Source organism: Bos grunniens, chromosome 6 (genome assembly GCF_055505025.1).
Source record: "Bos grunniens cultivar Pamir isolate PY7600 chromosome 6, Bosgru_T2T1.0, whole genome shotgun sequence".
Taxonomy (NCBI): Eukaryota; Metazoa; Chordata; class Mammalia; order Artiodactyla; family Bovidae; genus Bos; species Bos grunniens.
Window position 1 is genome coordinate 96,000,425 of NC_141170.1, and position 27,693 is coordinate 96,028,117.

Here is a 27,693-nt window from a genome sequence, read left to right on the forward strand (position 1 = left end):
TAATTACAGGAATACAGAAAGTGACTGAAGGACTTCCCTGGGAGTCAAATGGTTAAGACTTCACCTTCCAATGCAGGGGGTACAGGGTCAGTTGATGGGAGGAACTAAGACCCCACATGCCTTGCAGCAAAAAAAAAAAAAATGACATAAAAAAGAAGCAATGTTGCAACGAATTCAATAAAGACTTTAAAATTGGTCCACATCAAAACAAAAAAAACTTTTAAAAAAAGAAACTGACTGAGATAAATCCAGTCCCCAGTCTCACAATAGATCTCAGAGACTACTACTACAGGTTCAGATTTTAAAAAATAATAATAAATTATTACAGTATGGCCTGATAAGTGTTAGGGTAGATCCATTTATGAGAAGGAGACAGAATAACTAACCTCCCCTAAAGTAACAGGACTGTCCAAGTCTTCCTGGAGAAAATAACACCTAAGATGAGATATGAAGAAATAAGGTTGGAGACATACAAGAGGTAAGTGTAGGTACTATAGGGCCTTAAATATCAGGCAAGGAGTTTAGATTTATTCTTACAGTAATTATAAGCATCAGAGGATGGTGAAATGATCTGATTTGCATACTTGAGATATAAATCTGGCAGCAATGTGAAAGATAGGACAAGGGGCAGCACGGAATGCAGTGAGCAGCAGCCTGCCGGGCACAAACACAATTCAAGATACAGTATCTAATTTATCTCACAACAATCCCATAAAGCAGGCAAAACTCTTCTCCTTACACAAAAGAGAACACTGGAATTTAGATATATTAAATAAGCAACGTTTAAGTTACTGTGACAGGACTTATGTGCATTTGACATGAGAAGTAGGGAGAGAGAGGCATCAAGAATAACATCCAGTTTTTCATCTTAGTCAATGGAGTGGACAGTGATGCTGATCACTGAGACTGATTACCAGAAGGTGTGGGTGGAGAAAGGATGGAGTTGATGAGTTCCATTTGGGACAGGTTTAGACCTGCTAAGTTGGGGAGGGGAGAGAGTTAGACATCAATTGGCAACAGGATGTGCAAGCTGAACATCAAGAGAGAAATGTGGACCAAGCCAACCTATGCAAAAAGCATCCACAGAGACGTGATAACTGCAGCCAGAGGAGTGACTGAGGTTGCCCAGAGAGAGTGTGCAAAACCAAAAGGAAGAGGGCTTGAGACAGAGCCCTGAGGAACATCAAGATTTAAAGGATGAGCAAACGACATAAATTGAAAAGAAACAGCCAAAGAGGTAAAAAATTCAAACCAAGGAAGGCACAGCTGCGGGCAAGGAGAGTGTGGATTTCAAGGAGGAAGTGTTCAACATCATCAAAATTAACGGAGGTAAAGCCTGAGACTCTCCCATTGTATTTAGCAGTAAGACATTCTGGGTGACATCCTTTAGAGCAATTTAGAGCATCCTTTAGAGTGTTGGGGAAACAGCCAGACTACAATGTGCTGAGGAGTGTCTGGAAGGTAAGAAAATGGAATAGGCTTCATATAGTACCACTGCCCAAGTTATATATAGAAACTAAGGCACGAGGACCATGGGATATTCAGGGGATTTATAGCACAAGAGCCACACTAAAGCAACACCTGCCTAAAACCAGAACAATGGAGAAGAACTGAGGATTCAAAATTGGTACCTCTATTCTCCCAGACAAATCTGGGCACGTGGTGATTTCTGCCAGATGACTTATTTGTGCCTCAGTTTCTGGGGAAACTGCTATGTTCTAATTCTCTGACAATACTGCTTGGAATATCAAATGTCAATGATCACGAAATAATATTGTCAGGTTGAAAAATAGCTTGTGAAGGAATTAACAATCATATTTTAGCACTAGACCTGACTACTGCAAGCAGTTCAGCAGGTGAAAACAATAATAATAATTTTTTTCTTGCTTTACTGGAAAAAAAAAAAAATGCACTGTTTCCAGGGGCTTCAAGAAACCGGCATCAGTTCTACCTTGACATCTAGGCACTTGGATAATATATGAGGCACTAAGATTTTTGGAAAACAAACCAGGATTATATTCTTCCATATGAGAAGCAACAGTGGAGAGAGCAAGGGTTTTGAAGTCAAGTCATTCTGGAGTGAAATCCTCACTCTGCCATTTCTGAGCTATGAGGCTGAGGGAGGTCTCAGCGAGACTGGGTTTCTTTATGGAATACCTAGAGTACTTACTCGGTGAGATTAAGAGGCTTATTGGGACAGTACATAAGAAGGTATAATGCCTGGCACATGATGAGTACTCCATAAGTGTTAACTACCGCTACTACCAGCACTTGCTTCCTCTGCTAGAGTGAAGGTCCTACCTGAACATTTACTTAAATGGCATTCATCCCAAGATTAGAGACTTTCTAATCCAGTGTCTAGACTTTCTCATTAAAATGTGTAAGAAAAGTAACTAAAAGATATACCTGAATTCTGAGATCCCTGTTCCTAAAGAAAACTGCAGAGCATCATGATTTGCTACTCAAACTCAAGTACCTGATATCATCAATAGGATGCCTCCCTTAATAGAAGGGTCCATGTGGATATATGTTCAATAGTCATTTACAGCAGGGTGTGTGACCCAAATCAGAATTGACCTCCTAATTTTACCTCTCCTTTGAAGTTTGGCCTAACTTCTCTTTCCCTGTCCCTGAAGAGAAATGTCCCTCACTTATCACTGTGAGACCACAGTGGCTCCTGTTCTCTTACCTACTTTCCAACTGAAAAAGTCAACTGAATCTGGAGAACCTTGGATTCTTCTGGCTTGCAAAACCCATACGGAGGTCTTGAACTTAAAACCACAATTACATCCTTTTCTAAAAGTATAATGTGGACTTCCAATCATTCACATTTCAGTACTGATGTAAACTTTGGACAAAAATTATAAAACAAAAATTACAAACATAAAAAAATTATAAAACCCCTAAATAAAGCCTCTGAAGCCCTCTGGAAAAGAGGGAATGTTTACAATTTCAATGTCTATTGAAATACTCAAATTATTTCATTAGTCTCTAATGTTTACATTTTCAGGAGTTTAATACTACTGTTTGATGAAAAGGAAGAGGCAAATAGTAAAGTCTTTCTCAAGAGGAGAATCACCATGGAAACTAACACCAAATTCACTGGACTGATGTAGTTCTCACTGAACTTTTTATTTCATTAATCCCTGCCCTCTTTTTATAGCAGTGCTTTCTTCTAAGTTGACTGATCCTAAGGTGCCCCGGCCTCCAGTGAAAGACAATTTTGTTAAAGATAGTTCAGTACAGTTCAGATCAGTTGTTCAGTCATGTCCGACTCTTTGCAACCCCATGAACTGCAACACGCCAGGTCTCCCTGTCCATCACCAACTCCCGGAGTTCACTCAGACTCATGTCCATCGAGTCAGTGATGCCATCCAGCCATCTCATCCTCTGTCATCCCCTTCTCGTTCTGCCCCCAATTCCTCCCAGCATCATGGTCTTTTCCAATGAGTCAACTCTTCACATGAGGTGGCCAAAGTACTGGAGTTTCAGCTTTAGCATCATTCCTGCCAATGAACACCCAGGACCAATCTCCTTTAGAATGGACTGGTTGGATCTCCTTGCAGTCCAAAGGACGCTCAAGAGTCTTCTCCAACACTACAGTTCAAAAGCATCAATTCTTCGGCGCTCAGCTTTCTTCACAGTCCAACTCTCACATCCATACATGACCACTGGAAAAACCATAGTCTTGACTAGACAGACCTTTGTTGGCAAAGTAATGTCTCTGCTTTTAAATATGCTATCTAGGTTGGTCATAACTTTCCTTCCAAGGAGTAAGCATCTTTTAATTTCATGGCTGCAGTCACCATCTGCAGTGATTTTGGAGCCCCCAAAAATAAAGTCTGACACTGTTTCCATTGTTTCCCCATCTATCTGCCAAAAAGTGATGGGACCAGATGCCATGATCTTCATTTTCTGAATGTTGAGCTTTAAGCCAACTTTTTCACTCTCCTCTTTCACTTTCATCAAGAGGCTTTGTAGTTCCTCTTCACTTTCTGCCATAAGGGTGGTGTTATCTGCATATCTGAGGTGATTGATATTTCTCTGGCAATCTTGATTCCAGCTTGTGCTTCTTCCAGCCCAGTGGTTCTCATGATGTACTCTGCATAGAAGTTAAATAAGCAGGGTGACAATATGCAGCCTTGACGTACTCCTTTTCCTATTTGGAACCAGTCTGTTGTTCCATGTCCAGTTCTAACTGTTGCTTCCTGACCTACATATAGGTTTCTCAAGAGGCAGGTCAGGTGGTCTGGTATTCCCATCTCTTTCAGAATTTTCCACAGTTTATTGTGATCGACACAGCCAAAGGCTTTGACATAGTCAATAAAGCAGAAATAGATGTTTTTCTGGAACTCTCTTGCTTTTTCAATGATCCAGCGGATGTTGGCAATTTGATCTCTGGTTCCTCTGCCTTTTCTAAAACCAGCTTGAACATCTGAAAGTTCACGGTTTACGTATTGCTGAAGCCTGGCTTGGAGAATTTTGAGCATTACTTTACTAGTGTGTGAGATAAGTGCAATTGTGTGGTAGTTTGAGCATTCTTTGGCATTGCCTTTCTTTGGGATTGGAATGAAAACTGACCTTTTCCAGTCCTGTGGCCACTGCTGAGTTTTCCAAATTTGCTGGCATATTGAGTGCAGCACTTTCACAGCATCATCACTAAGCTATTGTAAAGCTGCATCAACTAACACAGTATTATAATGAAAATAACTATACATTAAGCACATAATTTGAGCCAGGCTAAGTATTTTACATGCACTGTCTTTTTACTTGCTATTTGAAGTAATACAGGAAAAAAATACAGCTTCTTTGTTTGACTTACTACACATAATACACTAAATATAGAAGTGTCTAAAATATAATGAATGCTCAGTAATTATTATTATTGTTCATATATCTTAGTTCACAACTACCCTATGATAAGTTTGATTCTTTCAGTTCACAGATGTGAAAACTGAGGATTAAGGAGGTTAAGTCACTTGGCTGTGATTACCCAGCTAATAAGTGACAGAATTAGAATTTCAGCCCAGGCCTGGTTTAACTATTAAGACTAAATTGTTAACCATTTTGTTGTACTCTCTTCTATAGTTAGAGACCTAAGAAACCCACTGAATGTATCGATGACAAGTGTATTATTTTTGAACTAGGTTCACAGAAATAAAGCCTTAGAGGCCTTATCAAGGCTTGCCTGAGTTTTTTACTCTATTCAGTTAAGTATAAATAAAGTAAGGTACTAAATATTTGGACTTGGAAGGCATAATACTACTTTTCAGGTTAACACCTTTGATCTAGAATTCACAGATTTTTGTTTTTGTTCTCTTTAAACTTCAGGCCAAGAAAAACAACAGAGGATCTTTGGAAGGATATGGAAACCAAATTAAACAAGGCTCCATTCTGAAGATTTTCTATGCTCCGAAATTCCATCATTACAAAGGTAATTCAGTGATAGTTTCATTTCTTTATAAAATAAATCTCAAGACTCAGCAAACCCATTTGGCTCCTGAGACAGACACTGGGAACAGTTGGAGAATAAATTAGTTTCAATATTCAATTACAAATAAGAATCTACCATCACCTGGAACTGGAAATGGGAACACTCTCTGAAACCTACAAGTTTCTTAGGTTTTATAGAGTTTAGTAACAATCTTTTTTTTTAACAAATTGCATTGTAAATGATCCTAATATTAACTGTGTGCACTTAGTAATATGGACAGTCCCTTGAGGAAATGCCACTCTGAATCCAAGTAACTGGCAAACTCTTATTACCAACCGCATTAGACTAACCCTCACTGCAGGTTGCTTTGCTTTTCCCTGAGAAATGTCAATCCTTCTCAACTTCAGGCCTATTTCCCATGCCTATTTATATTCCTATTTTCTCCCCCAACCCTGTTGGTTGTTGTCATTCAGTTGCTTACTCATGTCTGACTCTTTGTGACCCCATGGATTGCAGCATGCCAGCCTTTTCTGTTCTTCACAATCTCCTGGAGTTTGCTCAAATTCATATCCATTGAGTCAGTGAAGCCATCCAACCATCTCATCTTCTGTCTCCGCTTCTCCTACCCTCAATCTTTTCCGGCAGCAGAGTCTTTTCCAGTGAGTCTGCTCTTCGCATCAGGTGGCCAAAGTATTGGAGTTTCAGCTTCAGCAACAGTCCTTCCAATGAATATTCAGGGTTGATTTCCTTTAATATTGATTGGTTTGATCTCCTTGCTGTCCAAGGGACTCTTTCAAGAGTCTTCCCCAAGCCCCTACTATCAGCAAAAGAAATAGAACCTCAAGGATTCAAATGTATACTGAATGTAAAGAAAACACTCTTAAGCTCCAGTCATAGTTGAAAAGCAATGGGTTTTTATGATGGGAAAATGAAGACTTTGCCTCTCAACATCTCCCAAGGTGGGCATCCTTAAGAAACAGAAATATGGTGTGAACCATGGAAAGCACAAAAACTCAAAATCTCCCACCCAGCTACTCCACTTTGAACATCTCTAAAGAGAAATGAAGATCTACCTCAATTAAGGGGGAAAGTTTACTACGCCCTCTCTTCATAACTGTGTTAGAGTTCAAACTCTCACCTTAGTGGCAATGAGAGTCCAAGAGTTAGGAATTCTGTTAAAATACTCTGCTCTTTCCTCATTACGTCAACTCATTCCCTAGCACCGAAGCACAATCCTCTTTCTCCAGTATCATGCAGTCAGCAATGCAGCTGCTTCACAGGAATGAAAAAGGAGGACTTGCAGGATTAAGAGGAGAAAACTACAGTGTATAATATAAGTTATAAGGATATACTGTGCAGTGTACGGAACATAACCAGTATTTTATAATTATAAATGAAGTATAATTTTTAAAAGCTGTGAATCACTATATTGTACACCAGTAACATATTGTACATCAATAAAAAAAGAAAAAAGATGATTAATTAATATGTATAAAAAAGAATTATCTGCCAGAGAGAATATAGTACAATTTTTTTAAAAAAGAAGGATGTATACTCTAAACTGCCAGAAGAGAGAGTAAATTCATTGGTAGAATTCTTCTGGAGTAAAAGTGAGAACAAGACTGAAAAATTTAACACTAGGCATGCGTATTTCTCCCACACCCACAATCTATCCACAGAAGAAAGAAGTTGATTAATATGCCATTCTCCAGGAAAACTTTGTAACTCAGAATTAGGAGAACTATCGTTGCCAAAATATTTTCTCCAAGAAAAATTCAACATATAAGAAAGAAATAAAATAAATTTTCCTTCTATTAGAGAATTCATGGAACCCACTGGAAAATCCATCTTGTGATTAATAGCACAGACATTTGGTACTAGCAGATGTTCATCAAGTAAGTATTTTAAAAGCCAAACCAAACAAGCAAAATTCTCCAAAAAAAAAAAGAGAACTGACTGACTAGTAACTCCTTCACGACGTGTTTCCCAAAAGGCTCCCTCACTCTTTTCAACAATTAGAGCATGCTACCAAAAGTGTTCATTTGGCAATTAATCACACACAGTCTTGTGATATGTCTGGTAATATTTCTCTCAGTGATTATTTAACTATTGCAGTTTTGCCTTACATATTTCCCACAAATTCCCACCTATTTCTTAGATTAAAAGTTCTCTGAGGACAAGGACCCATCATCATCATTATAGTTTTTTTGCCCTTAAAGTGATCAAGCAATGTAGCTAGATAAGTAATTGAAAGTGAAAGTGAAGTCGCTCAGTGGTGTCGGACTCTTTATGACCCCATGGACTGTAGCCTATCAGGCTCCTCTGTTCATGGGATTTTCCAGGCAAGAGTACTGGAGTGGATTGCCATTTCTTCTCCAGGAGATCTTCCCGACCCAGGAATTGAACCCAGGTCTCCCGCATTGCAGGCAGACGCTTTACCATCTGAGCCACCAGGGAAGCCCAAGTAATTGATGGTTAGCCCAAAATCTGAGGTAACAGTTGCCCTGGCTAGAGACAGTATGATTTTTTAAAGTAAAATTCAAAAAATCCACTATTAGTATGTCAACTACAAACTGGCACTTGCCAAGAGCATTGCCAGCGGCTGAACATCAAGGACATTTGCCACCTGCATCTGCAGAGACTGAACCCTGCGCTGCTGCAGCTGCTGACCTTCAACACCTCCTGAGGAAGCTCAGAGTGGAATGAGGCACTCTGTGCTCCAGGCACTCTGATGGAACAGGTCTTTGGATAGTCAGATATTTTCAGGAACTGATTTCATAAGCCAATCTTTGCATTTCCTCATATCTAGAAAAGTACTAAATCCCTTCATGATGACATTACGAAGCTCCTAATAACTAGCAGAAAACCTTTTGTAAAACGAGTGCTTAATTGCACTGAACTCCCCCTTCACCAAAATATTATCTATTGACCTTCCCACACTGCCTCTTTGGAGCAGTCTCCCAGAACTGAGGTGCTATCTCCTCATTTGCCGTCCTCATTTTGCCCCAAATAAAACTTAACTCACAGCTCTCAAGTTATGCATCTTTTTTAGTCGACAGGATTTAAGATTGTCTGAGGTTCTACCACTTACTGTTTGATTTTTGCTGAGTTACATAATCTCTCAGAACCACATATTTCTCTTGTGTAAAGTTAATAATGGTATCCTTATCATACGATTGTTGTGATTTTGAAATGTGTTAATACAAATAAATTGGTTGAGTATGTCATACCGAAAAAGAAAAAGAAAACAATAAATCCTTAGCTATAATTATTTATTTTATGTACACAAAGGCCTATGTGACTCCTAGGGTAGTGGGTGAAGATGCAAATTTGGGAGTTATTTATGGAAAGAATGAAGGGTATTTCCTCATATAGATTACCATCATCCCTGGCAAGGGAGCAAACTAAGCTCTTGATATCATGGTCAAGTGAGCTATGAGTGTCTCTCATTTTCTCAAAACCTTTTGGAAACAATGATCACACTGTACACAGTCAAGTTAAATAGAATGATATAATAAATCAGAGTAAGTCCATTGTCTCGTAAGTACAACCACGCCCTTCCATCCTGCCATCCCAGACAGTTTTTCACCTGAAAGGCATTCCTGGGACATTGATCCCATCATTTTTCAGAACATAAAAGAAAGAAAAAAAAAAAAAAAAGAGGGCAACAACAGATGCTTTCTCTCATCCATCTTCAATCAGTGCTTCCCAGCATGTCCTTCATCTACTCGCTCGCATACCAGGAAAAAGTACAATAAACGACAAGCTATGCATACAACATGCATGCAATAACCACACACACACGCTCCTGTGTTTGCTACAGACCACCAGCCTGACCCTCTGAAATAAGCCAAGTTACCTCCCTGCCTCTTCCTCTGGCATCCTCGGGCCATAAATTAATGAAAGGAAAGGTCTAATAATAGTTACATGACCACTACAGATAAAAGGCTGCAGTAGAAAATACCTGTCTTTGGGACTTTTTCCCTACTCCTCAGTCATGGCTGCTCTCCTAGGCCTCCTGATGGGCTCTCCAGGTTCAAGCGATCATTACAGCTCCTACAAACCACTGCAGTTGCCTCAGCTCCTGTCTCGACCCACTCTGACACATTCCACACTTTCATGCAGAAGAATTTTCTAAAAACACAAGTCCGATCCCATTCCACTTTTGTTTAAAATTCTTTAATCAAATATCTCATTCTATTATACATTGTAGTCATACGTGCATTATGTCATACATCTATCTAGAAACTAAAGTCATGTGAGGGCTCAAACTGCCTTACTCATATTAAGCAATCTTCACTCATTCATTCAAAAATATATATAATGGGAAATTCCACGGCGTTCCAGTGTTTAGGACATGGAGCTTTCACTGCTGAGGGCCCAGGTTCAATCCCTGGTCAGAGAACTAAGACCCCACCTGGCTTGGCTAAAAAAAAAGTGTATATATATAATATACATATATATATTATACATATACACATATAATGAATATGTGTTGTGTACCAGGCATTACACTAGCCCCTAAAGAGATGAGTCAGATCATTCCCTTCAATTTATTCAAAATCATATCAGAGGAGGGGAGGACATTCAACCATGTGAACAGAAAATTAAAATATATATAAATTATTTACATATTATACTACAATTTCAATATATGTTATGATTGCAGAGGCACCAATTAATATAGGGGCTTCTACTAAACCCCTGAACAGGCTAAGAAAGGCTTCTTAGAAGAAGTAATGTCTAAACTGATAACTAAAGCATAAGCAGATGTGTATGCAGAACCAGGAACTACCAGCAGTCTATGAAGACTGGAGTAGTAGCAAAGGATAAGACTTGGGAAATATACAGGAACCAGGACATAAAAAGACTTAAGCCACTTTTAAGTGTTCGAAGTTTGTCTTAAAGGTATTTAACTGTTCTTAAAAAATGAGCAGTATGGTTAGGTTTGTACTTTTAAAAGACCACTCTAATTAGAGTATAGTAGTTATTCAAAATATTTCTAGAACACATGAATAGCTAAGTCTCATCAGCATAATGAAAAAATTTCAAGAATTCAAAAAAAGAGAAATTGGCAAATCAGCGGTGGCTGTGAAGTCCTAGAAATATTTTATGGAAAAAGTGTATCTGGGTTTTTAAAAGTGTAAGATTTTGAGAGGGTAATTCAAGGAAATGAAGGATAACCCAGCTGGGAACAGGAAAGGGTGCAAGGAAGAAAATGAGGTAAAAAGTGCTTGAATAAAAGTAGACGGTGAAGTCGTAGAAGAGTAACTAGTTTAATGTAGTGAGTGCTAGGTCTGGGCAGGTTTGGTTGATATCTCAGGGTTAACCTTGCTGTGCAGAGCCTCAAATGCCAGACTCCAGATTTAGACTTCACCAGCCAAGAGAATTCATGGAGGAGAACCGAAAGGAGAGAGGCATACTCCAAGTAGTGCTTTATGAAGATTGACTATGAATTGAAAGATGTTTTAAAACAACCTATGAATGAAAAAAAAAGATGCAGGAGCTATGCTGGAAGATTTGTATCCAATGAAAAAATGCAGTTTGGAGAGAGAAGCAGAAGTCAAAGGCTGAGTGAAGGCGGGAAACAACGGTTGCCTAACACGCCAACCTGCCACACCCACACCCCCATCACCCCCACTAACCCTCCCCAGGAGACTGATTTAAATAGAAACATTTCCTGCAGCTGAGTGTGATAATTTAGAAATTCGGGGTTTTGAAGGAGAAATGAAGAGAAAAGACCACTTGGAGAATGAGCTAGGACTATCAGAACAAACAGACGGTGGCACTGAGCCCATTCTTAAATCCCCTCAGTTAATCACCCAGGGTACTCACTCAGCTGGGGCTTCCCTTTGTATTCTACACTTGATCTTAGCCAAAAGGCCAAGAAGCGATCCCTTTGTATTCTAGAAACTCCCTCAGATAGAGCAGACCTACACTTTGTCTTAGGCCCCAGAGACCCATTTAGATAAAAGAGCTCCTTCCTCTCACTTGTTTGGCCTACTTCTTCTACCTGCTCTTTGTACCCTCAGAAACCATAAGCAAAACAGTAAACTCAATCATTCTATTGTCTCCAGTTTGAACTCAGGTCCCTTTGATCTCCCAAAGCAACAAGCTAATTTAATAGTACTTGCTGAAGGCAATGGCACCCCACTCCAGTACTCTTGCCTGGAAAATCCCATGGATGGAGGAGCCTGGTAGGCTCCAGTCCATGGGGTCACTAAGAGTCGGGCAAGACTGAGCAACTTCATTTTCACTTTTCACTTTCATGCATTGGAGAAAGAATTCGCAACCCACTCCAGTATTCTTGCCTGGAGAATCCCAGGGACAGAGGAACCTGGTGGGCTGTCGTCTATGGGGTCGCACAGAGTCGGACACGACTGAAGCGACTTAGCAGCAGCAGCAGCAGCACATGCTAGCAAGGTAATGCTCAAAATCCTTCAAGATAGGCTTCAGCAGCATATAAACCGAGAACTCCCAGATGTGCTGCTGCTGCTGCTGCTAAGTCGCTGCTAAGAAACAACGTAGTTTGTAAATAGATCTCATATAAGATTCAATAAATCCCTGGCCCAAAGAAATAAATTCTATCTTTTCAACTGTCCTCCAAGTCAGAAAATCATGTTTTTCACATATATTATTATTCTACTTTGTTGCAGGTGAGGAAACTGAAGTTACCTTCTTTAAGGTATGGAGATATTAACAGCCCTAAATTTTGTTCCAAATTGGATAGTCTCCTGCTGGAGCAGATGTAAATGCCAGCAAATTAACAGATTCTTCTGGAATGGCATTTCATTGGACATGATTTAACTGATGATGGTTGTTATCAGTAGAACTTTTTAGAACATCAAACAGATGTTTGCTAGGTCTGATCAAGTGATAAATTTTCCTTGGCTTCCCTTTGTTTCCAAAGTAATTAGGGGCTTTTCCCCATCTCTTTTTGATGTCCACAGAGGCCATAATGAGGGTAGTTAAATATGCAAACAGAAGAATGAAAAACAAGGTGTCAACATACATATAATTTACCTACTGAGGTACCTACCTACTCATAAGCTGGGAATCATACTGCTAACAAACTTAAGCAACTTTCCTAAATTATTTAGGTATATTTTCCACTGTCTTTGTCAAGGTGTGGCTCAGGGGTCTTTTGTCCCTTTATAGTTCATCAGCACCTTCAAACATTGCAAGATAAGGAGATAATTTAAGTCAAAACAATGTGTAGGCTACAGATATGCAGCTGCAAGTCAAGTCCCCAGGCATCTTTCCAAGCATATGACTGACCACTCCTGCTCCTATCTAAAAATGCTTTAGTCAGCTCAGCTGTTCCTTGATTGAAGAGTCTGCAACTAGATGGAAAATACTTACGAAGTTAGTTGTTTGCCTTATTTTCTAAAACATCAATATAATATGAAGTCATTTCAGCTTTTCCAATGTATTATTTCTTAGCCATTACATTCTGGTATGTAATGCCATGCAAGAATCAGATAGACAGTTTACTAAAGAACTTGCCTAAGACCATAAAATCCTTCTAGATCAAAGGACACGCACTCTGATACCTCATGGCATCAGAATCTTATACTTCTTACGTACTGCATGTTTTAATTGAGGTAAAATATTTCTAACAAAATGAATGCCAAACTATAAAGTTATCAACAAAGAATTTATCTGATTAAAGGGGCCTCCCTGGTGGCTCAGCTGGTAAAGAATCTGCCTGCAATGTGGGAGACCTGGGTTCGATCCCTGGGTTGTGAAGATCCCCTGGAAAAGGGAAGGGCTACCCACTCCAGTATTTATTCTTGCCTGGAGAATCCCATGGACAGAGAAGCCTGGCGGGCTACAGTCCATAGGGTCACAAGAGTCGGACACGACTTAGCAATTAAACCACCACCACTACCCACTCCAGTATTCTGGCCTGGAGAATTCCATGAACTGTATAGTCCATAGGATCACAAAGACACGACTGAGTGACTTTCACTTCACTATCTGATTAAAATTTCCCTAATTGTAATCGAAGGCCAGATACGTTGGGAAACTCTAGATTTCCAGGAGTAGAGTAACAGTATAACATTCCCAAACATTTTTTAACATTCCCAAACATTCTGGACCACAAAACTTTTTGTAGCACAAACTAACATCACCCAGAAGTGACAAACAATACGGAAAGTACTGAATACTGCCATTCATCATCAGTTATCACTGGAACCACAGCAGAAGGGGGTAAAAAAAACAATCAAAGCACTGAGTTAACAGAGTTTTAAAAAGGAGAGGGGATTTGGGGGGAGGATGCTAAAAGCACACTTTGCTTATTTCACAATTTTAAGAAATAATCATAGGCTATTTATTATGAAAATAATGAAGAATCTCTAATACCCATTTTGAAGTTTACTGACATGTATGGTCTTAACTGCGCCTAGGTAACTTAGGATGATCGTTAAATCTTAGGAATTACCAAACGCTTAAATAATGCTGTGTATCTGTACTAAGATAGGTTTTTTTCTTTTTGTTTGAATGAATGAATATTAGAACCAAACTTTTGACCTGATAGATGAATAAAAACTATGGCTCTAAACACAGTTCCATCACCAGTTGACGTGTGATCTTGGTCTCAGGGCCCCCTCGGCCTCCTTGGTCTCTATACAATAAGCCCTTCAGCCCTAAGTGCCTCCTGTAACTTACAAGGGAAAGACAGAACTACATTATACCTTGCTAGCAGCTGTTACCCACCAAGCAGCTGTTAACAGGGGTGCCTGTGAGCCACTGTCTCTGCCAGGAAGACTTCAGTACGCCATTCGTATCTCAAACGCATCTCTCAAGGTGCTTCCCGCACTCAACTACTTCATAAACTTTTGCATAAAATCTTATAACCACAAGCGTCCGACGGCTCAATTCATCGGGCATAAAACTGCAGTTTCTGGTTCCCTCGTCACCGCCAGCCCTTTAACCTCGGCTAGAAGGTCAGATCCAGTAAAAAAAAAAAAAAAAAAAAACAGGACCCGCCTCACACTTGAGAGACAAAACCAAGTTCTTTCTCCTGCGCTTGTCCCCTTTAATCAACGTTCAAGTACAAATGGACGTCCCCTGACACCCCGGCGTTTGGGGAAGGGCGGCCCGGCCCGGCCGTACCTGGTTGAAGTGCAGCTGTCCGGGCTCGGGGGCGCCCTCCACGGGGGCGGCTCCCAGACGCTCCAACAGGCGCCCGAGCTGCGCCGCCGACAGGCTCCGGTTGGCGCCGAACACGCTCAGCACATCCTCGCTGAAGGAGAGCCAGGGCACCTCCGCCTCCCCTCCGAGGCCAGCGGCCGCCAACAGCAGCAGCCCAGCCACCGCTCGACCCGGAGCCATCGTGGCCGCGGTTGCCCCTCACGGGCCCAAAACGGACTGGAGCGCACAGGGACGGGACGGGCGCAGCCGCGTCGGTGCCCAAGGGCTCCGGTCAGGCGTCGGCGCCGGTCCGGGTCAGCGGTGGCGCGGGGCGCACCTGGTCCTCCGGCGCCTTCGAAATAGCAGCAGCCCGCGACCTGCCGGGCATTGAAGTGGCGGTGCAGCCGGGCGGGGAGGGCGGGGTGGGAGCGATAGACAGAGCGGGCCCCCGGGCCTCCTGGAGAACCTGAGATAAAAAGGACAAAGGGGGACAGAGATAAAGGCCACCCGGCTACCCGCCGGTCGGCCTCGGGAGCATTGCGAGACCGGACCCCTCAGACGCCCCGCCGGGCTTGGGGCCAATTGCCCCGGAGCGGAGTTTGCAGACATTCCAGGATTAGCTTGCAGTGTGAAGACACATGCTCCTTCCGGATCTAAAGCCCCAAATCACGTCACTTTTTAGGAAGAAAACTACACTGGCTACAGAACCCCACCTCCCCTTCCTTTCTTTCTGATTAATTCCATCTGCAAACTTAGAAGGGGTGAGGCGTGCAGTCCCCAGCCAGCTGCAGGAAATGGCCCCTTCGGAGTCCTGGGGTTTGACCGTCTAAACGGGACCCTCCCTCTCCCAGATCTCCCAGATCTTCCTTGGCAAGTAGAGAAGTAGGTGAGCTGACCTGCTAACCTCTCACCTCGCCTGTGTATTTCTGCGTCTGTTTTTGTCCACGTCAATCAGTCCCTCTCTCTCTCCTTCTTTCTTCCCTCCACTCCCTCCCTCCCCTTCTCTCAACACTATCCCTGGCGAGTCCGCGGTAAAAACTCTGAGCTCCGGCCCCGCGCTCTTTACAAATAACCAGAGGCGGAGGGCCCTGTCCCCGCCTCCCCGCAGCACGTGGTGACACGCTTGCCGGCCTGGACTCCCGCGCGCGTCCACGCCGGGGCGCACAGCCGCTGTCATCCGCTCTTGGCGGGCGGGGCGCCCTCCTACCCCCAACGGCGCCGGCTCCCCACCCTCACCCTCGGGGAGTTACCTGAATGCCACCTCCCGGGCGATCTCCCACGCCTCCTTTCTGACCTTGGTGGTCTCTTTGTTACCTTGTTGAAACCAGCTTCCTGAAATGGAGCCTGGAACCCTCAGCATTGTCTAAGAGATTAGCCGGAATTGCTTTTTTGTCTTACTTCTTAAAGTCGAGAGAAAAAGGAAACCCAATCTGCAACGGCGGTGGCGAGCTCAGAGCCGGCACTGCTCTACCCGGCCCTTCCTGACGCCGCACGGGATATCCGCAGTTCAGAGTGAATTGTTTGTTTGTTCAGATGAGAGTTCAAGAAAAGCCGACTTAGGTGTAAGGTCAACAAGTTTGTGCAAAGTGTACGCGGTGTTTGAGGGCAAAGGTTGTGTCTGGTAGCTACCACTGTCCAGAAATAAACTGAAACCACGATTCACTGTGACAGAAAGACGGTAAGAGGAATCCAGAGCGCTGTTCTTGTATTTCACGGGGGAGAGTGTACGGCTTCCTACAACTGTTTTAAAAGAGGCATTTAGCTCCAGACAAGGGGCAGGCAATCTCATTTTCCACGAGGAACTTAGTTGATGGAAGAAAGAGACACGGAGAGAAAATTCCAGAAGGATGATCTAGGGGGACATATCTGCAGGACTGTCCCTATGGAGAAAATTTTGTTGTTGTTTAGTCACTAAAGTTGTGTCCAACTCTTTTGTGACTCCATGAACTGTAGCCCACCAGGCTCCTCTATCCCTGGGCTTCCCAGGCAAGAGTCCTGGAATAGGTTGCCATTGCCTGTTCCAGGGGATCTTCCCCAGGGATCAGAACTGCATCTCCTGCTTTGCAAGCATGCTTTACCACTGAGCCACCAGGGAAGCCCACGAAGAAGGTTTGCCTGTGTTCTAACCAGAGAGCTTGGAAGGCAGCAATAAGAGGAAAAAGTTACCAAGAGGAAGATTTCTGCAGAAAATAAGGCACAGCTGCTTTGGGAGGTAGTGATTTCCCCATGATTGAAAGTGATTTAAACTCATGGGTATGTAGTAGGTTTCCTGCCTTGGAGGAATATCAACAAAATGATCTTTATGGTGTGTCCCTTCCAATTATGAAATCTGTGTGTTTGTTGTTACTAATTTACAGAATTACATTGGTGCCAAAGGGCAAATATTTCACCAAGAGCCTGAAATACGTTCACATCACACTTACGTTCTTAAATTACACAACCGATGGGGACACTTCAAGATTTTTGTTGGATCCTTACGTATAGTTTGTTGCCCATTTTTCCTTTTGACCCCAATAACTCAAGGTGATTCTTGGAAATCAATGAATGTTCTAAATGATTCACCTAAACCCAGCAAGTTGTTCATTCCTACTGGAACTGCAACATTGATAAGATGTTGAACTTTCCACAAATGTGAATGGGTTTCAAGTAATACAAATTTTATATTGTGGATTTTTTAAAATAAAATTTTATTCATCAGCTATTTGGCTATCTCTCACATTTTGCTTGGATGGGCTGGATGAAGCACAAACTAGAATCAAGATTGCCAGGAGAAATATCAATAACCTCAAATATGCAGAAGACACCACCCTTATGGCCGAAAGCAAAGAAGAACTAAAGAGCTTCTTGATGGAAGTGAAAGACAAGAGTGAAAAATTTGACTTAAAGCTCAATATTCAGAAAACGAAGATCATGGCATCCAGTCCCATCATTTCATGGCAAATAGATGGGGAAACAATGGAAACGGTGGCAGACTTTATTTTTGGGGGCTCCAAAATCACTGCAGATGGTGACTGCAGCCATGAAATTAAAAGACGCTTGCTCCTTGGAAGAAAAGTTATGACCAAACTAGACAGCATATTAAAAAGCAGAGACATTAACTTTGCCAACAAAGGTCTGTCTAGTCAAGGCTATGGTTTTTCCAGTGGTCATGTATGGATGTGAGAGTTGGACTATAAAGAAAGCTGAGCACCAAAGAATTGATGCTTTTGAACTGTGGTGTTGGAGAAGACTCTTGAGAGTCCCTTGAACTGCAAGGAGATCCAACCAGTCCATCCTAAAAGAAATCAGTCCTGAATATACATTGGAAGAACTGACGTTGAAGCTGAAACTCCAATACTCTGGCCATCTGATGCAAAGAACTGACTCATTGGAAAAGACTGATGCTGGGAAAGATTGAAGGTGGGAGGAGAAGGGGACAACAGAGGATGAGATGGTTGGATGGCATCACCAATTCAATAGACACGAGTTTGATTAAACTCCAGGAGTTAGTGATGGACAGGGAGGTCTGGCATGCTGTGGTCCATGGGGTCGCAAAGAATCGGACACGACTGAGCGACTGAACTGAACTGAACTGATATACATTTTGCCAAACCATCAATCTTACGTGATGATAAATAGTAAAATAAATTATCAACCTGCTCGGCATCTTTATCAAAAACAGTTAACATAATGTAAGCATGCTATAAAAGAGAGTATTCAAAAAATGTTACTAACAACCAAACTGGTGAGGCTAATTTCTAGATCTAATGAAATACAGTCACCAAAATACTACTTACTTAATGTTTTAGGGCCTAAAATATAGCATTATATCAACAATATCATTATTGAAGAAAAAAACTTCCAATTTAAAATATAATGTAAAAACTAATTTTTCTCAGAAATGTGCTGTAAAGGTCAAATAATTTTAAATGATAATAATGAAGAGAAGAGTGCCAAGAACACTGGCCAAGATGTAGAAAATTGTTCTTTCTCTTGTGTTCACCTGGGAAAACTGGGAGAGTCATTTGACGCTCCTCTGTCCATGGAATTCTCTAGGCGAGAATGCAGGAGTCCATTGCCATTTCCTACTCCAGAAGATCTTCCTGACCCAGGGATCAAACCCAAGTCTCTGGCATTGTAGGCAGATTCTTTACCATCTGAGCCACCAGGGAAGCCTCATTCGACCTCACCAGGTCTAAGTTCCCTCATCTATGAAACAATAAAATTGGGCTAGAAGCACAAATATTCACTCCAGCTTTTTCATTTCTAAATGTCTAATTTAGATGTCATCTATCGGGGTGGGGCGTGGGGGGGCATGAAACACCTAGAAGAGAAATAAAAGTTCAATTCTCCAATGAAAAGGGCATTTAACTTCAAATCTTATTAAATTTTTCTTAGTCCAAATTTTTTGTTACTATTGCAGAAGAAGCATATTGACCACTTTTAAACTTTTCCACGAATTTATTTCCCTATAGAAGGACTAATGAGCAAACGTGGGAAATGGTATGTCCTTTTCCTTTTTTCCCCCTCCTTTCTCTTCTTCTGGAGAAGGAAATGGCAACCCACTCAAGTACCTTTGCCTTGGAAATCCCATGGACAGAGGGGCATAGTAGGCTACAGTCCACAGGGTCGCAAAGAGTCAGACACGACTGAGTGACTTCACTTTCACTTTCTCTTCCTCTTCTTCTCTTTCAGTCCTAAAGAAGTCATCCTCAGGAGCATAGCATAATAAATAATATCTGTATGGAGGGCAGTCACAGTAGCCCAAAGAAGAGTGTTGGAACTCCAACGAGGGAAGAAGGGTATCCAAGTGGGAGGGAAATTTAGCATGTGTAGTTAGAGCCCAAGCAGGGTGACAAGGTATCAAAGTTGGGGGAGGAAACTAGAAATCAGAGGATGCCTTCCTAAGGTGGCAAGAGCATATTCAAGTACCCCCACACAGTATGTCAGCACCCAAGTATGATGAGTGAAGCATCCTTTCCAGTATGATTCATCAGAGCCCAGGCTGGAAAGGAGGGCTTCAACAAAAGGCAGTGGCATGGTGTGAGGTATCAAGATCAGAGCAAGGGTTATACAGCACCCTTGGTCAGAGTCTGAGAGAAAGAGAAGCTGTCGAGTGTCGAGTCAGAGGCTGGGTGGGTGAGGAGGGCATTCCTGCACAGAATGTCTGAGGTGGACAAGGGTGAGGAGGGAGACCCTGCCAAGCAGCCACACCAGGGTACCAGGGTCTGTACAGTGAAGAGGGCAGCCTGATGTGGGAGATGTGATAGTGTGATTTATAATCAGTTCAGTCACTCAGTTGTGTGTGACTCTTTAAGACACCATGGACTGCAGCACACCAGGCTTCCCTGTCCATCACCAACTCTCGGAGCTTGCCCAAACTCATGTCCATCGAGTTGGTGATGCCATCCAACCATCTTATCCTCTGTTGTCCCCCTCTCCTCCTGCCTTCTATCTTTCCTCATTGGTCTTTTCCAATGAGTCAGTTCTTCACATCAGGTGGCCAAAGTGTTGGAGCTTCAGCTTCATCATTGGACCTTTCATTGAATACTCAGGACTGATTTCCTTTATAATTGACTAGTTTGATCTCCTTGCAGTCCAAGGGACTCACAAGAGTCTTCTCCAGCACCACAGTTCAAAAACATCAATTCTTTGGCACTCAACTTTCTTTATGGTCCAACTCTCACATTAATATATGACTACTGGAAAAGCCATAGCTTTGACTAGACAGACTTTTGTTGGTAAAGTAATGTCTATGCTGTCTGGGTTGGTTATAGCTTTTCTTCCAAGGAGCAAGCGTCTTTTAATTTCATGGCTGCAGTCACCATCTGCAGTGATTTTGGAGCCCAAGAAAAGAAAGTCTATCACTGTTTCCATTGTTTTCCCATCTATTTGCCATGAAGTGATGGGACTGGATGCCATGACCTTAGATTTTTGAATGTTGAGTTTTAAGCCAGCTTTTTCACTCTCCTCTTTCACTTTCATTAAGAGGCTCTTTAGTTCCTCTTTGATTTCTGCCATAAGGGTGGTGTCATCTGCATATCTATCTGAGGTTATTAATATTTCTCCCTGCAATCTAGATTCCAGCTTGTGCTTCTTCCAGCCTGGCATTTCGCATGATGTACTCTGCATATAAGTAAATAAGCAGGGTGACAATATACAGCCTTGACATGATGTATAATAAGAAAAACATATTTGTCTTCATTTCTGTTTCTGGCACCAAGCTCCTAAAAGCCTTGGAATTTCCTAGGTGATGCAAGTGTTAAAAAGGTGACTTTTGGACCCCACCTAAGGATGAAGAAAACCAGCCATGTGATGAGAGGGTTTGAACTTTCAATTTAACCCACTTAACTTCTTGGGAGAGGAGAGCAGCTGGAGGTTGACTCATTCACTAATAGTAAGTGGTTAAATCAATCATGCCTATGTAATGAAAGTGAAAGTGAAGTCACTCAGTCGTGTCCGACTCTTAGCGATCCCATGGACTACAGCGCACCAGGCCCTCCGTCCATGGGATTTTCCAGGCAAGAGTACTGGAGTGGGGTGCCATTGCCTTCTCCGTTAACAGCGGCTAGGCATATTATATTTACTTGGAACTGGTATACTTGGTGACAGCCTTAGTGCCCTCGGACACGGCGTGCTTGGCCAGCTCCCCAGGTAGCAGCAAGCGCACAGCGATCTGGATCTCCCTGGATGTGATAGTCGAGCGCTTGTTGTAATGCGCCAGGCGCGATGCCTCGCCAGCAATGCGCTCGAAAATGTCTTTGACGAAGGAGTTCATGATTCCCATGGCCTTGGACAAGATGCCAGTGTCCGGGTGGACTTGCTTCAGCACCTTGTACACGTAGACGGAGTAGCTCTCCTTGTGGCTGCGCTTGCGCTTCTTGCCGTCCTTCTTCTGGGCCTTGGTCACAGCTTTTTTAGAGCCCTTTTAGGGGCAGGAACAGACTTAGCCAGTTCAGGCATGCCTATAATGACAACACCCAACAACACAGAATGAAGCCTTTGTAAAAATCCAAAGGATTGGATTGGGAGAGACTGCAGCTTGTTAAACACAAGGAGATTCACCTAGAGTGGTGCATTCAGAGAGGGAAGAAGCTCCACCCATTTTCCACAGACCTTATCCCATGCATCTCTTCCATCAGGCTGTTCCTGAGTTACTTTTTGTAATAAACGGGGGATGTGTTAAGTGTCAGTTGTTGGCCAACCTTTTGCAACCCCATGGACTGTAGCCTGCCAGCCTCCTCTGTCCATGGAATTTTCCAGGCAAGAATACTGGAGTGGGTTACCATTTCCTTCTCCAGAAACTGGGGATAGAGTAGGCAAAATGTTCTCTTGAGTTCTGTGAATCATTGGAACCTCTGATCTACAACCAGTTGATCAGAAGTACAGGTAGCAACCTGAACTTTGTGACTGACATGGGTGGGGTGACTGTCCTGTAAGACTGAGCCTTAAACTGGGTTTTGACACTCTCTCTAGGTAGATAGCGTTAGCATGGAGTTGAATTGGAGGACACAGTGGTATCTGAGAATGAACTGGGTACATGTGGAAACCCACCTCCCATTTTGAAATTTGGAATTTCAGAATTGTGGAAGGAGAATCCGAGAAGGAGGGAATCAGAGGGGAAAGAGATGGCATCAGAAATAGATTAGTTATGTATAAGGAAATCCATTAAATAAATATATTAAAGATAATAGCAACCAGTTTTCTCACTATCAGAGAAGGAACTTGCAAACATCAAGATGGAGAAAACTAGGATGAGCTCATGATGAGGTGTTGGAGATGTCAGCGTTACTTTGTGGTTTTCAGTATATAAACAAATCAAAACAGATATTGTTGTAAATAATCCCTAGCTCTGTCCATCAGGAGGGGCTGGAAATGGTGATGCCCTAATAACAATAAGCATACCCAAAGCCCTGAGCTTGGCTTCTAAAAACTATGCCCACCAGTAGGAATCAGAGCTCCCTAGGAAAAGGAGTTGGTTCCAGGACTGAGCAGGCCAAGACCAAGATAAACCTAGAATCTTTTGCTATGCCTGAAAACAAGAAAATGGTCCAAAAATGTAGGAAATGCATGCAAAGTATTCCAAAAGAATGGAACATGGGAGCAGCAACACACACTCAGATGGATGGGTGGAGGAAAGGAATCTCTGTACTGTTCTTGCAACTTTTCTTTAAGCTTGTAATTGTATCAAATTGTTAAAAAAAAAAATAATAAAATAGTAAGTATGAATAAGGAAAGGAGAACATTCCTGCAACAAATTGCACAGAAATTAATAGTAAAATTTGATAAAATCCCAACTTGGTAATACCCCATAAAATTAACAAATTCACTCAATGCATATTTATTTTTAGTCTCTGCATCACAGTCCCTAATATCTGGGAAAAGAAAAGTGAAAATATGCATTTTGTTTTACCTTGAAGAAGCCTGAGGCTTCCCTGGTGGCTCAGATGGTAAAGCGTCTGTCTGCAATGCAGGAGACCCAGGTTTGATCCCTGGGTTGGGAAAATCCCCTGGAGAAGGAAATGGCGGCCCATTCCAGTACTCTTGCCTGGAAAAGTCCATGGACAGAGTCTGGTAGGCTACAGTCCATGGGCTTGCAAAGACTCTGACATAACTAAGCGACTTCACTTTCACTTTTCTGTGCTATGCTGTGCTTAAAAAAAAAAAAAAAAAAGAAGACGAAGAAGAAGCCTGTAGTTAAGGTTAGACAGCAGGGAGATGGTTAGTGTTATGGAGATGTTAAAGGTTGCAGAGAAGAGAGATTGGAGGACTGATACTGAGCAAATAATTCACAGAGCAGGGAACATTTGAGCTTGAAAGATCAGTAGAGGTTTGACAGACAGGGAGTGGAAGCACATTCCAGGACGAAGAAATGCAAAGTAAAAAGCTCCAAGAAACCTGAAGAGCAAGGAGAACTGAAAGAGGGCCTTTGGACCTGAAGAGTCTAGAGTAGGAACTCAAAGTTCCAGGGGGTCAAAGACGTCTTTAGTGATGCTCCAAAAGATTCCTTATGGTCATCTGTGGTAAGAGTTCTCCTCAGTGAATTTAAACCTTCTATTTCCTGTATTATGAGTATCAAATATTATTCCTTCCTTATTATTACAAACATGCCACACATAAAATTCTCAAATGGGAGTAAGATAATGATAAAATATTAAATCTGGATAAAATCTGTCCAGATTGTACGTGACTATTCAACCATCAATGCCACAGGAAATGTAGGTAAGTGTCAGATTTCTGCAAGTTTTCTCTGAACTTAACTCTTAGTCTATAAAATGGGAATTAATATCTGCTCAATCTATGTCACTGAATGTGAAAATCAGATATGGTAAGGTGTGTGAAAACCCTTTATACTTAAAACAGAATGTTGGTATTATTATAAGCTTTTTCAAATGGTAAGGTAATCTGACCTGTGTAACCAGCCTAGTGAACTGCTTTTGGGAAATGGACAAAAACAACTGTGAGCCTTGAAACAAAGACTACATTATACCTAACTAAATTCTTAAGGCTTTTTTTTCCCCCCAAGGAAAGTAAAATGCTAATCAGAAATGGAAAGAATCATAGGTATCGTTGACTCTAATCTAGTCATTTTCGAGTGGAGAAAGAAAACCTCAGGAGAGTTGAGGGACATGGCTAAGTATTATAACAATCAGCCTAAGCCTGTCTCTTTTCATTTTACCACCAAAAGCAAACACCAGGCAATGTTTGGAGAGCGTTACCCTTATGACTTTAATTTGAGTAAGCAAATGAAACTGGAAATTATATCAGCCTATGTTCTTCCTAGCTCTGCTTCCTTCTAATGGACCAATATCCCTGGGCCTTTTGCTCCCATTCGGCTCGGTGTATTTACCATGAGCTCACCATGGTTTGTGTGCTTTATAATTAATTCCATACAATTTTTTGAAGATATTCCTAGACTTTTTGGAAAATGTGTATGCACACTCACAGAAAGATGCTGGGTAAATTAATGAAAAAAGTTAAGAGCAGAATGCGCTGTAAAACAATATGAACAGCAGCGTGTGTGTTTCTGTGTCCAGGTGTCTGAGTTGCACTTACATCAAACATCTGCGGGTTTATGCACCGAGCTGTTTACAACGTCTTCCTCTTCAAGAGTAGGTTTGAGAAGCAGGTGATTCTGAAGGAAGAATAATGCCTTTCTCTGGAGGGGAGAATGAGAGAAACGTCTCTTTTTTCTTTTCTTTTTTGCAGTATTATTGGGTTTGCTTTAGTTTTTATTTCTTTTTTATTGAATTAAAATTGCCTTACAGTGTTGTGTTGGTTTCTGCTGTACAACAAAATGAATCTGCTCCATGTATACATATATACCTTCCTTTTTGGACCTTCCTCCCCTTATCCCCCACCCCCTGCCCATTCAGGTCACCGCAGAGCACCAAGCTGAGCTCCCTGCACTATACATCAGCTCCCTACTAGCTATCTGTTTCACACACGCCAGTGTACATAGGTCAGTCCCAGTCTCCCAGTTCATGCCTGCCCCTGCCCCTGCCCATGTCCACCCATCCATTTTCTATATCTGCGTCTCTATTCTTGCCCTGTAGATAGATTCATCTGTACCATTTTTCTAGATTCCATATGCATGTGTTAACATACAGTGTTTATCTTTTTCTCTGTACACTTCTATAGAGTTTGAATTTTTCAAAAGTTGTGCTTCACTCTTATAATTAAAAGAATAAAAATTGTCAACATGTAGATGGTGGTAGAACTTTAGGCAGCCTCTAATGTAGGGACTCGGGGAGTTAGAACCAATATGCCTCTGTGAGCCCAGGGAGGAGAGTCCTGAGTGGCAGATGTGCAGATGCCCTGCTGTGGGGTTGGCATGCTTCATCATCTCAGAAAGCTAACAAAAATAGCATGGGTTTATAACAATAGCCCTGAAAGGCCTCCATCTGGGTCTCTGAAGGGTAATGGAGTCAGCTGAACATCAGGTATGAATAATTCTCCTTGGAACCAGGGCTTCCCATACCTCAATTCTCCCAACACTTGAGGGTCAGGGGCCCAATGCTGGAGTGAACTGGAGCTTTAGGAAGTAGGATCATGTGAAAACAGTTATGAATTTTGTTTTCAAGATAAGATCTTAGTACAAAGATAAGATCTAGCCTCAGGCAAATTTTTGGAATGAAACTTTGAAAAGGAATTCTTTTCTCCTCTGAGTTCCCAATCTCTTAATAACTGGACTCCCATCCTCTTCCCTTGCCCTCCCTTCCTTCAGATATTCTGTTTTCCACTCACATTAAATATCTCTGTTCAAATTAAAATATCAAAGATTGAGAATTAAAAAGTGATAGCTGACCCAGCCATTATTTGCAAAATTTTGTATGCCAGTGGTATCACTGGCTTACCTGGTTCACAAAGCATTTTTAACTTAAGAAGAGTTTCAGACGAAACTATTGGAAGTGAAAAAGGAAGCAGAGCAAGTGTTCTCTCTTCAGTGCATGTGGGCACTGTGCTAAGCCGCTTCAATCATGTCCAACTCTGCAGTCCTATGGACTGCAGCCTGCCAGGCTCGTCTGTCCATGGGATTCTCCAGGCAAGAATACTGGAGTGGGTTGCCATTCCCTTCTCCAGAGGATCTTTCCGACCCAGGGACTGAACCCATGTCTTTTTGTCTCCTACAGTGGCAGGCAGGTTCTTTCCCACTAGCACCACCTGGAAGCCCAGTGTGTGCACTACGAGGAGCTTAAATCTACCTAAGAATCCTGTTGACCAGTTTCACTTCTAGTCTTTTCCCCAAGGCTCATTCAGACCACATTCTTGCTGCAGAAATACTCTCACTATAGGAAGCATTCATCTATGAGGAGCCCACCAGGCTCCTCTGTCCATGGGGATTCTCAGGCAAGAATACTGGAGTGGTTTGCCAATAATCAAAGGAAAAGTGGAAAGGGGAAGAAGACTTTCTTTGTCTTTCTTGAGTGGATATCATGTCTCCGTTATCAGTTCCTCCTCCAAGTTGAGAAGGGGGGTGTTCTTATCCTTATAAGGTCAAGCTAGATCTACAAATCATTGGTTTTTGTTTTTATGTGTGCAGAAGCATGTCTGGGATCATTAACTTACTGAGCTCACTGGGCAGTATGTGGGTCTCCTGTCACCATTGTTTTATGGTTTAGGGGCATGTCTCATGCTTCTGTCGCAAGTTTTTGTTGCTCAGCAACCTGCTTGGTTTTCTGGTTAAACAAACCTGCTCTCTTAAGTAATCATTAACTTACAGGGGTCTCCCGTGTGTTTCCTACTTACAATCCCCTAGTTGGTATGCTAAGTCGATTCAGTTGTATCTGACTTTTGAGACCCTATGAACCATAGCCCACCAGGCTCCTCTGTCCATGGGATTTTCCAGGCAAGAATATTGGAATGGGGTGTCATGCCCTCCTCCAGGGGATCTTCCTGACTCAGGGATCAAAACTGCCTCTCTTATACCTCCTGCATTGGCAGGCAGATTCTTCACCACTAGTGCCACCTGGGAAGCCCCCCTCCCCGACCAGTGGAATTAACTGTTTAGTCACCTACTTTGTCTCTTTACTCTGTCTCTATCAGAGTTGTATGGTCTCTTAGGGGTGCACCATAAGCTAACTCACCCAAGATCTCTTGACAGCTCAAGGTCTCTTGGCAGCTCAGTACTGAGGGATGAACAATGAAATAAGAATCAGAAAACTTGAGTTCTGATTTTAATTGAAACCGTGCGAACAACATTGTCATCTGGGTAGCTGAAGTCCCTTAGTTCTTCTGGTACTTCACTGGGGTGTTTTGATAGTTCACTGAGATAAACATTAAAGCACTTTATAATCAACAAAGCCAAGGAAAACTAAAATTTCAAACCAGCCAGATCAGACTGAAACGTCATTTTGAGCACAGTTGATAGCACTGTGACAACCACTTGTTTATCTGACACGTAACAGTATCAAACAGGCCAGGTAGCTCATCTTCTATAGACCGGAAAATTACTTGTCTGTAGGACATGGTCCAGAGAGCCCATTTTCAAAAACACTTTTTTTTTTTTTTAACTTGGAAGGAATTTGTCATTTAATCATTGAAACTTTAATTTTTTCAGTTTGATTTCTTATTCAGATGCCTTTTTTGGTATATTGCAGAAGGAGGAAAATTACTCTTGGCACTCAATGAAAAATCAAGCT

General features: G+C 42.0%; 1 protein-coding gene and 1 pseudogene across 3 annotated transcripts in view; both read right to left on the reverse strand.

Moving 5' to 3' along the window:
- The window catches only part of SLC39A8 (solute carrier family 39 member 8), an 83,900-nt gene extending 67,746 nt beyond the window's left edge, over positions 1-16,154 (reverse strand). The window contains exons 1-2 of one of the 3 annotated variants that reach the window (XM_086406765.1): positions 15,823-16,154; positions 14,555-15,038 (exon numbers count right to left, since the gene is read on the reverse strand). In XM_086406765.1, coding sequence (XP_086262891.1) covers positions 14,555-14,773 — 219 coding nt within the window. In that variant the 5' untranslated portion in view covers positions 14,774-15,038; positions 15,823-16,154. Of the gene's footprint in view, positions 1-14,554; positions 15,039-15,468; positions 15,615-15,822 lie in introns of those variants that run through there. The other 2 variants (XM_086406762.1, XM_086406764.1) reach the window with 2 other exon arrangements.
- A 4,860-nt stretch (positions 16,155-21,014) lies between these two features.
- Positions 21,015-21,610, reverse strand: LOC147371040 (histone H2B type 1-L-like; annotated as a pseudogene).
- Between the last annotated feature and the right edge of the window lie 6,083 nt (positions 21,611-27,693).